At 36.7% G+C, this 12769-nt stretch overlaps 2 protein-coding genes across 5 annotated transcripts; one reads left to right on the top strand and one right to left on the bottom strand.

Moving 5' to 3' along the window:
- Positions 1 to 658: 658 nt before the first annotated feature.
- LOC18011892 (dual specificity protein kinase YAK1 homolog) lies at positions 659 to 8576 on the top strand. 2 transcript variants are annotated; one of them, XM_006395861.2, is made up of 18 exons: positions 659 to 1416; positions 2465 to 2664; positions 2805 to 2958; positions 3053 to 3162; positions 3292 to 3361; positions 3459 to 3541; positions 3632 to 3710; positions 3799 to 3839; positions 4120 to 4242; positions 4619 to 4769; positions 4929 to 5043; positions 5146 to 5228; positions 5330 to 5404; positions 5761 to 5835; positions 5915 to 6729; positions 7181 to 7333; positions 7912 to 8207; positions 8304 to 8576. In XM_006395861.2, the coding sequence occupies exons 1-18, from the start codon at positions 1258 to 1260 to the stop codon at positions 8378 to 8380; spliced, it is 2859 nt and encodes a 952-aa protein (XP_006395923.1). In that variant the 5' UTR covers positions 659 to 1257; the 3' UTR covers positions 8381 to 8576. The 2 variants fall into 2 exon arrangements, with proteins under 2 accessions (XP_006395923.1, XP_006395922.1); XM_006395860.2 differs by having other exon boundaries at positions 8301 to 8560.
- LOC18011891 lies at positions 8551 to 11214 on the bottom strand. Of its 3 annotated transcripts, none has more exons than XM_024150947.1 (4): positions 11109 to 11214; positions 9664 to 10253; positions 9519 to 9583; positions 8551 to 8975 (listed from the first exon to the last, which is right to left on the bottom strand). In XM_024150947.1, exons 1-4 carry the CDS (start codon positions 11123 to 11125, stop codon positions 8751 to 8753), a joined length of 897 nt encoding a protein of 298 aa, XP_024006715.1. In that variant the 5' UTR covers positions 11126 to 11214; the 3' UTR covers positions 8551 to 8750. The 3 variants fall into 3 exon arrangements, with proteins under 3 accessions (XP_024006715.1, XP_006395921.1, XP_024006716.1); XM_006395859.2 differs by lacking the exon at positions 11109 to 11214 and adding an exon at positions 10959 to 11087 and having other exon boundaries at positions 9664 to 10239; XM_024150948.1 differs by lacking the exon at positions 11109 to 11214 and adding an exon at positions 10959 to 11065.
- Between the last annotated feature and the right edge of the window lie 1555 nt (positions 11215 to 12769).

The raw sequence follows: 12769 nt of genomic DNA, 5'->3' as shown, positions 1-12769 counted from the left end.
ATCACAAAGATAAGCAGGAGAAATCACAAAGACGAGTAATTGGAAATAAATAAAATGTTAAGCCGACGGTCGAACAAACTAAGGGGGTGTTATTCAATCATGAATTTAAAATGAATTTTCTATGTTTTATAATCTTCTAGATTTAAAAATTGATATCAGTTTGATGGATTCATTTGTTTAGATTCTAAAATCTCTGCAATATACACTGGATTTTGATTCTAATAATTTACTCATAAAACTCTATTAAAATTGATTTGAAATAACTTAATGTACAAAGATTTTAAAAATTATTTAGTTTTGAATAACACTGGATTTTAATGAAAGATTTGAAATCTTTATTGAATAACACCAAACTTTAAAACCTCTTAAATATGATTTACAATCAAAAGAACCAATAACACTTGATTTTAAAACATTATTTAGAATCATTAGTTGAATAATAGTGGATTGTGGTTGGATTTAAATTCTATTAAAAACCGTGATTGAATAACACCCTAAAGAAATTTTGAATCATTTTGGTATTGATTTTAGACCTACGGTAATTTATTGGAAATACCGATGCTAAACTTTTGAAAGTGTCATCTAAAATATTTAAAAATTAACAAAATTATACTGGATTATATAATCTACTAAACATTAATAATCTCTCTTGCCAGAACAGAAGAGAGAAACAACAAAATCAGGAGTGGTCGTTTCGAAGACGCAACCCATCGACTCATCTTCCTCAGACGAGTAATCAAAATCAAAATCAAAATCAAAAGCTTCACTTTCGTTCGACCCCTCTCTCTCTCCTCTCTCGAATCCTTTCTCTCTGAAAATCAGTCTCCTTCCCCTTCCTCGCAAGCCCCAACACTTAAAAGGCTATCGACTCCTGCGTCCTCCGATTTCAATTTATTCTCCGAATCATAGTTGAAATTCAGCTTTACCCTGTTGCTGGTGTTCCTCCGACGCCACAAAACTCGATCTTTTCTCTACATTTGTGTTGATTTCCTGATAGCCCTATGAATCGATTTAGGGTTTCGAGTGCGCTGACTTGGGTTTGATTGGATGAAGAAAGAGGGGCATGGGACTAGAGTCAATTGGGTGTCTCCGTTGATCATCACAGACTCCTGATTTCTCAAGCTTCTTAGGGTCAGAGAGAGAGAGAGATAGAATTAGGTGATTAAAATTTAATCTCAAGTTGCGTGTATGAGAGAGAGAGAGTTTGGTGTGGTCAATTGAGAGGTTTGGGTGTTTTTAACTTGTTTCGTTCCGATCATGGTCGACATTGATTCCGGCGATGGTGGTCGTGAGAAGGGCTCTAGAGGTGCATCAACACCGTGGGAGCCAATTCAGATGGTTTTCAAGCGTTATTTTCCGGAGAAAGTGTCCGATATCAAAGCTCAAGCATTGCGTGCTGCTTCGAAGAAGAAGCCGGTGAGTCTTGCTCTCACTCTCTTTCAGTTTGTTTTGAGAGGGAGCTCTGTGAATTTCATTTCATCTTTGAGTGCATCGAAGCAAGCTTTTTTTTTTTTTTTTTTAGAATTTGGCAAAAGTTAACATCTACTAGATTTTGTATAGTGAGAACGGATAGGGACAAGGAAAGAAATGTCAATGTTGTTGCCAGAACTAGCTCTAGTTTCAGTAATGCATGACAGTCTTACAAATAGCTTAGTATGTTTTTTCTCTTACAGATAACCTAGTATGTGTTCTGTTACAGTAGTAATGGAGAGGGTCTGTTATAAAGTTGGCTTAGAAGATGCTTCCGCTTTCTAAATCTACCGAAATTATACTATATCGCTTTGTTGAAGGTTTACAGAGATTATGTGTAATTCTTTTATCTTATCTCAGCTTGTTGAAAAACTCATTCATACATCAAGATCTGTCTACAATACATTGGACAAAACTTAACTACCTAGTACATACAGCTCAATACATTTACCAGATAACTTTAGATTAAGGAGATATAGTTCTACAAATTTGTCATTGGGAATTCAGCGTTGGGTTAGAGTTATCCACTTCTCCTTCATGCTTTTAGGTGTCTAGGGAATGTCTTTGCACACTAGCTTAATTGTATAGTAATTGGGCTGGTAGCTTTTTTGGATCATTTAAATGCAGACCGGAGTTCAATAGTCAGTAACATGATATTTAGATGCTGTTGTGTAACTGTCTAGCGGAGTACATATCCAGTCTCTTTTACTAATGTCTGAAACTAGTTTTCTAGCTGCTGTAATTTGGCTATCATTCTGCTGTGGTAGCTAGGCAATGGTTTGAAATTAACTTTCTTGCCCTGACTTTGTTCTCTTCTTGCCTTGACTTTAAGCGAGGTTATACTTATTTTCCATACTCTATCTACACCAGACATATATATATATATATATATATATATATATCTATTCAAGGAGGGTAATAGTCGAGATTTTAGCATACTGTTGCAATACTTTTTAGTGCTCCAATTAGCTTTGATATATTTGTCTGTTTGCAGGTAGTGGTGAGACTAACTAGGGGCTTGGTTGAGACATACAAAATATGTAACCCACAGTTCAAATATAGAGGCGAGTTGAATCCCAAGCGGTACTTGACTACTCCATCAGTTGGTGTGCTCAATGATGGCTTTGATAATGTCAACTCCGATCTAATTCTGGCTGTAAATGATGATTTTTGCAGTTCAGATTCACGGCAGAGGTTTGCTATTTTCTATAATCTGCAATTTTCATTTCGCTGATACCGTTCCTCCTTTTGTTATACTGTCAGTGGCATAAAGTCTGAACCGCTTTTTACCTACAAAAGACGTCTTTTTGATTAAGCTTTATTCGTGGTCTTAGATACATTGTCAAAGATCTTCTTGGCCATGGGACTTTTGGTCAGGTTGCTAAATGCTGGGTTCCTGAGACAAACAGCTTTGTTGCTGTAAAAGTAATCAAAAACCAGCCGGCATACTATCAGCAGGCGCTGGTTGAAGTATCTATATTGACAACGGTATGTAACTCTTTTATATTTGAATGATCCTTTATGTCCATATTCTTGGTATTGAAAATCGTTGATGGGGTCTGTCTCTTGCTCGACTGTGTAGCTAAACAAGAAGTATGATCCAGAGGATAAGCACCACATTGTTCGCATATACGACTACTTCTTACACCAACGTCATTTGTGCATATGCTTTGAACTTCTCGACATGAATCTGTAAGTTCTATAACTGAAGTAGCTTCTCCTTCTTTCTTACTATATTGTTTTTCCTCTGATTTCCTTCATGCGAACTTTTAAAGTTTTTGTTGATGATAATTCCATTGTCCTTGGGACTTTATGGTACAGGTATGAGCTCATAAAGATAAATCAATTCAGAGGCCTTTCATTAAGCATTGTCCAGCTCTTCTCAAAGCAGGTATTTAGATTTTTTTTAAATCTGTGGTTACACCGTTTTGTTTCTTTAATGTTGTCTTAATTTTCTGCATCAACTGTTTCTTTATGATGTCCCATAGATCTTACTTGGTTTGGCTCTTTTGAAAGATGCGGGCATAATCCACTGTGATCTGAAGCCAGAGAATATTCTTCTGTGTACCAGGTCTACTCTCTAGCACGGTAGCACCAATCTTTTACACACAACTGGAATCAATAACTTTAATTTGGTTGAATTTTTTTTCGATTGCATCAGTGTGAAGCCAACTGAAATTAAGATAATTGACTTTGGATCAGCGTGCATGGAAGATAGGACTGTTTATTCCTATATTCAGGTTCTCTTCGTGCTTCCTATTTATCTGTCTATCCTAATAGGTCAATCCAAACAAAAGAATTAAAATGGCTGGGTTGATTGTTTTACAGAGTCGTTACTACAGATCGCCGGAAGTGTTACTTGGGTACCAGTATCCTTTTAAGTTTAAATATAATTTTTTAATAATATTTTCTCAGTCTTTGATACTGCAATGTCTCACTGTCCATGGAGATAGGCTTGTTTTCTCATAAATCTTGTTTGGTATGTGACTCATTTTGACTCATATTGTTGCTATAGTTCCAGCAATTTGTTACTTTTCTGTCCTGCATTAATTTGACTGCAAACAAAAGTTCGTTGCTTTCTTCTTCCTATGGTTCATGATATCTAAAAGTATCTCCAGATCGTAATGTTGAGGCTTAACCACTACATAGATACACTACAGCTATTGACATGTGGTCTTTTGGCTGCATTGTTGCCGAGCTGTTTCTTGGATTGCCACTATTTCCAGGAGTTTCAGAATTTGACATCTTGAGGCGTATGATTGAAATACTGGGGTATGATTTTTTGTTATCGAATTATTTAGTTAATGAGCAAGCAGTCTATGATTGTAGGGGTCAGTGATATTTTGGGCCTGCACCTTGATGTTCAATAGTCGTACCCTTGCATTTTGTTTCATATATTGTACTACACATAATTTTCCTAGTAGCACATACTTTATGGTGCTAGCCTATACTTTATCGTCATTCTTTCATTGGCCTCTGTATTCAGCAATCCTAGTTTTAGCTTATCAACGTCTGTGCAACTATGAATTCCTTGCTTCTATTTATGCAACAAGTACTGAGATTTCTAGGAACGAGGAACTTTTTATTTTTACATTGTTTCTTGCATTTTTTCTGATTGTGATTATATTTATGTCAAATTGTTTTCCAGCAAACAGCCACCTGATTATCTGCTCAAGGAAGCAAAGCATACAAATAAGTTCTTTAAATGTGTTGGGAGTGTCCACAATTTAGGGAATGGTGGAAACTATGGTGGCCTCAAAAGTGCTTATATGGCATTGACGGAAGAAGAGTTTGAAGCTGTAAGTAATTCTTGCTATACCTCTGGGATAAACAAAAGTATAAAATGGATTATTGGAAATGAGGAAGACAATTATATCAGTGAAAAAAGAAGACTTACGTTTGACGTTGTTGATTTTTCACTGGATAACTCGTGCCATTCTTTACTTCTAATTTTCCAGAGGGAAAAGAAAAAGCCAGATATTGGCAAAGAGTACTTCCGCCATAAAAACCTTGAGGAAATTGTTAAAGGCTATCCTTACAAGATAAACTTGCCTGAAGATGATGTAGCCAAAGGTAAAGTTAGGATGTTCTGATGCTCTTAAGTTTCCATGGATATTCACTGGACTATCTTCCATCGTGACTGTTTTTTTTTTCTTTTCCCATGAACCATCACAGAGACTCAAATCCGGTTAGCTCTTATTGATTTTTTGAGAGGACTTGTTGAATTTGATCCAGCAAAACGTTGGTCACCTTTTCAGGTATTGAACTTCCTGGCAAAGTCATTTATATATCTAGTTTTAAAGCTACATATTTTTTTGCTACCCATAATGGACAAACATCTACTTTGTCATTTCTTTAGGCAGCAAAGCACCCTTTTATCACTGGGGAACCTTTTACGTGCCCATACAACCCTCCGCCAGAAACACCTCATGTGGTAAGTGAGATGGAATTCGTTCACAGGTCTTAAACTTTATGTGTGGCCTTGTTGTCATACTAGTAGTGTTCATAGCAGTCGGTGTGTTGTATTGGATACATGTTTGTTTCACAATTATAGTTTTATCTAATCAATATTGAAAGCCAAATAATCATGAGATGGATTGAAGATACTTTTCCTTCTAGCACGTTCTTCCGGTTTTACAACTTTTTCTGTTGTTGATACAAATGTTTCAGTTAAAAGATCTCGCAGAAAATTAGCTGAAAGAAAAATGTAGTTATATCTTGTGAGGGACATGTGAAAATTCTTCAATTCATTGAATCGGTTCTTGTGTTCCGTTTCCATTTTCTTTGCAGAATGTTGCTCAAAATATCAAAGTGGACCATCATCCAGGTGGAGGGCACTGGTTTGCCGCTGGTCTCTCTCCTCATGTATGGGCTCTTTGTCCCTTTGAACTATGTCTAACTTGTTTGTGAACCTCTTTTTCAAAGTTATTTACTTTATTAACAGGTATCTGGGAGAACCAGAATCCCGATGCACAATAGTCCGCATTTTCAGATGATACCTTATTCACATGCAAATAGTTATGGGAGTATCGGAAGCTATGGTAGCTACAATGATGGTACTCTACAGGGAAACAGCTACGGGAGCTATGGAGAGACCGGCAATATGTTTGCCTATTATTCTCCTGTGAATCATTCTGGCCAATATATGCCAAACAAAGGTGGTGTCCCAATGCTTGGAACCAGTCCTGATGCCAGACGTAGGGTTATGCAGTACCCACATGGAGGTAGCCTTGGTACAAGTCCATCTGCTGGGAATTTTGCACCACTACCCCTCGGTACTAGTCCGTCGCAGTTTACTCCACCGAATACAAGCAATCAATTTTTAGCTGGCTCTCCTGGACACCATGGCCCGACATCTCCAGTAAGAAACAGTAGTCATGGGTCTCCGTTGGGAAAAATGGCTGCATTTAGTCAGTTTAACAGAAGAAAAAGCGTTGGATATTCTGGAGGTTCTCAGTCGCAGGATTCTTCCTTGTCACAAGCGCAAGGGCATGGGATGGATAATTTTTATCAAAATGATGGGTACTCTGGTCAATTCTCTGGTTCACCTTCACAACGGCAATTGGATTCTGGTTTCCAAAACCGTAAGCAGACACAAGGATGCACTTCATTAAGTACTGGATACCCTTCTCATAATATTTCCAACTCAACACTTCGGTCTAATATGTATAACCCTTCCAGTACTGGACCCCATCTTGAGAATCCGGATACTGCCTCCCTATCTGTGCCTGATCCAGGAGATTGGGACCCAAATTACAGGCAAGTAAACAAGATATTCTTTAATTCACAGGTTATATAGAATGTCAAGTTTCTGTGTCTGTGAGTGTATGTTGTGTACGTGAACAAATTTAACAGGTTACTAGAGTATGAGTGATCATACCAGACCAGGCATGTCGCAGCCCCTGATGTCTTATCATTGTTAACTGGTAATTAGGTTTTAAATATAGATAGACAAAGTCTTGGGCATTGAAACTGTATCAAAATCAATCAGTAGAGTGACATCTAGAACCAATCACGTTATTATAGTGTCCATTTCAATCGGCAATCATTCTTTGTTACCTGATGTTGATCTCTGTTTTGTTGAATCTCTTTTCATTCTGTTGTTTACAGTCGAGATACTGTTAGCATGTCAAAACTCTGCTTTCAGATTTACATGTTTTCACCATTAATTGGAAGTGTTCTAATATGCACAATTTTGTTACGTGTACAGCGATGACTTGCTTCTACAAGAAGATAGCGCAGATGAGAGTGTTGTTGCTAATGCATTCAGCAGAGGTATGCAACTTGGTTCAACAGATGCCTCCAGTTCCAGAAGGTTCAACAGTAATTCCTCGACCCCGTCCTCAAATCCGACAACCCAAAGGTAACCTAAAAGACTTCTTGGGGAAAGTATCCTCGATCCTTTTCTTTATTTTTCTGTTAGAATGCGCCCATATAACACCAATAACTCTGGTGATTTTTAGATCTTACATCGTCCAGACATACTAACTTATCAGGACAAACTATATAGTAGGTTTGAGTATCAGAACTATGTTAAATTTGGACCAGGGATTTCCGACTAAAATATAGAAACGCAGAGAGTCCCATACTTGATGTTGATGCCTCCTGAATTCGTGATATTACCTATGTGCATATACTCGCCTTGATAGTGCTGTTCTATGAGAAAAGGTTGTCCCTTAATACAATATCAATATATTGTATACCGTTTGTAGAAGACTGATTCTTGGTTGACGTGTATCTGAAGCGATGTATCTGAAGCGATTAGGAAGAGTAAATGAAAACTATTCTACTTTCTATGACCCAGTAGGAAGGCAGCTTAAGTTGGGATGTTCCAGACATGATGTTATTGTTTATCACTTGAACGTCCTCTGATACAAAACTTTGAACTTATTCTGCAACCGTATCGATAACTTTTTGTTTCACTCTTTGAATCTACTTCAGGAGATATGCTCCGAATCAACCCTTTTCGCAAGTAGAGATTGGCAGCCCTCCAAGTAATGATCCTCATGCCAGATTCGGTCAACTTATGCCAGGATCACAATTTACTCCTCATGTCTCCCAGAACTCTCCAAGTCGCTTAGGGCAGCAACTTCCTCAACGGTACAACCACGGGAGACCAAATGCTGGAAGAGCTATGGATCGGAATCACATCAACGCTCAGCTTCCTCCTTCCAACACTAATTCTGGGGGTCAACGTTCACCGAGAAGTAGCTCATTCACCAATGGTGTCCCTTGGGGTACTTTCTTTCACTCACCTTAACTTTCTTTCTTGTTTTACAGTCTCCCAATGGTCTTAGACCGGAAAAAAATTGTTTGTTTCATCTTGTAAGGAGGACGTAGGACTAACCATCATGTCCCGAACGTTCCATCGACGTCTCATGGAAGGATGGACTACGGAAGTATTGCCTAATTCCGCGGTCTTAACTCTCATTTATTTTGTTCTTTCCCTTAGTGTGAAATCTTCTTTTTGGAAGTTTGGGAACAAAGTTGTACCGAGACAAGAATCCAAAACTAGTTCATGGCTTGTGGGCTTTTGATGAAAAAAATGCTTATTCATTGTGCTCTTTGCACAACAAAAAAGAAGAAAAAAGTATGTTATTGATATTGTTGTCTTTTTGGCTTCTGTTCATCGGAATTTCTTTTTGATATTCTCTGATGCGAATGTATCTTTTTGGGAAAAGATGTGCAAAAAGGCAAACAAGAACACAAAACATGTAATTGTGCAGTACCAAAGCAGTGTGGATAAGCTATAACAAAAGTACAGTAGACTAACAAAAGAACTATTCGACTCCAATGACAGACATTAAAAAGCAAAGTCTCTCACTGACTTGTGAAACATCTTGATTCTCCTCCACCATTGATGTCGGCAATTCCACACCTGTAAACATGTATAGTGCCTTGAGTTCTTCTGAATATGTCGTACTCCTCGCAACACTGTATCCAACTATCTTCCTTAATGCCTCCATCTTTGCCCATATCTGCTCCTCGCTAAACAACACCTTCATCTACACCCAAAAACATTAATCTTAGTATACTTAACAGTACTTGTACAGTCTCTTTACCATATAAGAGTCACGATCCTACCATCAACCTAGCCTTTGACTGTGAATCTAACCCATTTACATATAGTTTTACACACTATAACAACCACTTGACTCAGCCTATAATAATATGAAATCAACCCTCAAAAATGCATTTCTAGTCATGTAAAGTTACCATCTTTTGTTGACTTGAGATCATAATAGTATCAAATAATTCAAGAAGCTTCACAACAGAGGATTGTCCCACGAAGACCCATTGAACTATCTTCTGAAAGATTCTTAATCATTAAAAGGTACAAGAAGGTACAAATATGTTACTTGAATCCACATAGCAGAACAAGTTCAACACAAATGGCCAAAACATCCGTTAAATAACACCATAGCAACTAGCAAGTGTATTTGGAAACCAGAATGAAGCATGGACGCGCACTATTTTATTTCATTCAGTTCAACCGTAAGATGGATGTGATGGAATGTTGTTCAGTCATGAATGGAAAGTATCCTAACCTCATTTAAAGATGTTTCCATATCCTTCTCTCTAGATGCTTTAGTTGTAGTGGACTCAAGTTCCCCTGTTAAAAAAGAAAACATGAAGATTCATAAGCAAATTTCACATTTCGAAAAACCTGCAAGTTTAACTATTATAAACCACCTTTAGGCCTAGTCCCAGATACTTGCTTCTTCCCTGCTACAACATTCACTAGCTTGACATCACCACTAGGATCTATCGACTCTTTGTCCTCCCCTCCAAAAACTTTTTCAGAGATTCTTTCATTAGTTCTATCATCATCTCTTATACTCTCTATCAAGCTCTTTGACTCTTTTTTCATATCTTCAGGTCTTTGATACACATCAAAAACAATGTTAGCCAGTCTCAAGGATGTTCTGTCATCTTCCTCAAACTGTATAACAATTGGCTCACTCATAGCCACCTGTGCTATGCCATCGTCGTCATAAACATCACCATGACCAATCTTGTCGCGGAGTAGCACCATTTTATCACCTCTTCCACCAAAAGCACTACCAGGAAGCAGTTTCCTCATCAGCTTTTCAGTACAAACATAGCTCGCCAAGAATAAACAATAAGGAAGAGACGAGATCAATGCAATCGTGGAGGCAACAACTAGTGGTGGAACAAGGAATGGTGCAGAAGCCATAACAAAACCTGCCGCAAGAACCTTCTTTCCCACACTGATCCCTTTCCTCCAAATCCAACCCATTTTGCGTTCTTCAATCCAAACACTGCTTAAATTAGTAACATACACTGCTGATTGTAAATAACTATTTCAAATGTAGGATCATACATGTTTTTAGAAAAAAGCCATAATCCAAAAAAGTTACCAAGTTTCCTAAGTTTTTTTGGTCAAAGGTTAGTATATTGCAGAAATTTAAACTGTTAGAGGGTTTCAAGAGCTTTTGAGCCTGATCACAAAATTAGGAGGAGAAGAGTGATTACATATAAGATGGAGATTAAGCTTATTAATAGAATCTGCTACATTTCTAGGATCCCAAGTAAATCATTACACTAAATGATAAATTACTGAGGATTGACTAATCATAAACAATAATTCAAACATTTTTCTAGAAAAAAGCCATATATACCTAAGAGAGTGACCAAGTTTCTTAAGTTTAATTTTTAGGAATATATTGTAGAAATTTTAAACTATACAAAAGTTTCAGGAGCTTTTGAGCCTGATTACAAAAATTGGAGGCACTACAAGAAAATCGATTCCTATGAGAAGAGTGATTAAAAATAAGATGAGATTTAAAAGCAAATTAATCTCCTACATTTCTAGTGATGATTAGAATCATTAGAACAAATGAATAAAAAACACTGAGGATTGACTAATTCAAAACATTTAACTAAGAATGTATTTATTATTGAAAACATAATCAAGCAATAAAGGATTGTAATTTCATCAATTTCTAGAAACAAAATAATCAAACCTGATTAATTAGGCGATAACAACGAGGAAAAACAAAAATGTCATCGTAGATTCAGCTAATAGAAAAGAGAAGTATCAAAGTAGTTGCAGCAAAAGCTTTCTCTAAAGATGAGAGAAACAGAGAGACACGTGTTGGGATTGAGACTATTACACAATAGAAAGTTGCATGGCCAAATGTGGTTTTGGTCTGTAACGTGGATGTTCTCCTCTCTATCCACTTGTGTTTCTCAGATGATGAAGAAGTCAATAGTCTTGGTCTGCAACTTGTATAGTAAATGCAGTTTGAAGATAAGAACACATCGTTTTCGTCGAAAAGTATAATTTAATAATAATTAAATGTTATATATAAAAAAACAACTCTCACAATCGCATCCATCCCAAAACCCTAAACCTTGACCGCTGATAAATCTCAGACTATATAACCAGTGGTTGGGAAAAAACGGTCAGTGTACTTGGTGGGCAAGACCGTCTCACAATTTTGGGAATTAACTTCAGTCATGAACAATACTCATGATGTAAGATCTTGTTTTCCGTAATTCTGTTTTAGTTTTTCTTTTTAACAAGAATTTTTTGGGAACAAACCGGGAAAATAATCAAGCAGCAGATACACTTGGGATAGCAGCTCTACCGGTTAATACCAATTATATTTCTTATCATTATGTTTTAACATAATTAATTTCTGATGTATTACATTTAGATTATGTAAGTTTAATTTAATAAAATGGACGTTAAAAAAAAACAAGAATTTTTTTGTTGTGTTTGGTTTAGATCGATTCAATTAGGCGGTTTGGATTCAGTTTAGGTTTAAACTGACTCCTACTATGTTTACCGTTATGGTCAATATTATTAATGTATAATTAGGGCAGAAGCAATTTTTTTTTTTTTACTGCATGCAAGATTGGTAGAAAAACAAAGAAAAAAAAGGAGACAATTTGGAGAATTTGTTGAATGACTAAAAAAATGTAGGATGCAGATGTTTGTTTTTTTTTTTAACCTTCAGTATTTTATCTAGTAAATTAGTAGCATAAAAACATTTAGAAAATCAGCTAACTTTTTTTATTTAGCAATATGGATTTTTCACCACATCAAATTTATCATGCAACAAAAAGAATGTAAAGCAGTAGACCCTAGACACCATCAGGTGGTCAAAGCTTTAATTTGAGACATCCTCAGAATTTAGAACAGTACAGAAGAGGTTTTGTGGATAATGGAATATCTTTTGAGTTTGTGTTTTTTGCGAACTCAGGAGAAAATTTTGTGCTAACACCGACAGTAGAAATAAATGACCAAGAAGTGGAGATAAATGACCAAAGATTCGAGATAAATGACATATGATCAGATGAGAAAATAGCCTGTAGGCAGATTCTGTTCTCGGATGTGTTGTCTTGTGTATGTTTCTGTCGAGTTTCTGTGGGTAGTGTTGACTCAATCTGCCGAGTTTTTTCCCGTGGCCTAAAATATGTATCACACAATACAGTCCATGGTGTCTATCGACCCCTCACGACTATCTCGTCATTCTCACACAAATCAACCGGTCCATGGAATCGTTGAACTCCTCAAAGACCGTTTCACAACCATTACTGAGCATAGGCTTCTCGCTTAACATCCTTGTTTAATTTATTTGTTGCATCTTTATCACTCAACCGTTTTAGAGTTTATTTTTTTTCTTTTTTATTTCTTGGCTAAATCTATCAAGCTAGGATTTCCTATCTTACACATGATAATAACCTAGCACACAATCAAGAAATCACACAATCTATCTTGGATAAGAGAACTAATCTCACATATACCAGTCCTTTATCCTCCTGGAAA

Source organism: Eutrema salsugineum, unplaced genomic scaffold (assembly GCF_000478725.1).
Source record: "Eutrema salsugineum unplaced genomic scaffold, Eutsalg1_0 scaffold_6, whole genome shotgun sequence".
NCBI classification, from domain to species: Eukaryota; Viridiplantae; Streptophyta; class Magnoliopsida; order Brassicales; family Brassicaceae; genus Eutrema; species Eutrema salsugineum.
Note: the sequence above shows the minus strand (reverse complement) of the source record. Positions and strands in the feature narration are given on the sequence as shown.

Bases quoted from the DNA above. Each gene is read 5' to 3' on its own strand.
- LOC18011892 (XM_006395860.2), top strand. From the start codon at position 1,258: ATGGTCGACATTGATTCCGGCGATGGTGGTCGTGAGAAGGGCTCTAGA. The intron at 2,665-2,804 runs GTTTGCTATTTT...TCGTGGTCTTAG, and splicing joins AGTTCAGATTCACGGCAGAG to ATACATTGTCAAAGATCTTC. The intron at 5,044-5,145 runs GTAAAGTTAGGA...GAACCATCACAG, and splicing joins TGAAGATGATGTAGCCAAAG to AGACTCAAATCCGGTTAGCT.
- LOC18011891 (XM_024150947.1), bottom strand. The intron at 9,584-9,663 runs GTGGTTTATAAT...CTTTTTTAACAG, and splicing joins ATCTGGGACTAGGCCTAAAG to GGGAACTTGAGTCCACTACA. The intron at 8,976-9,518 runs GTTAGGATACTT...TTTTGGGTGTAG, and splicing joins TGGAAACATCTTTAAATGAG to ATGAAGGTGTTGTTTAGCGA.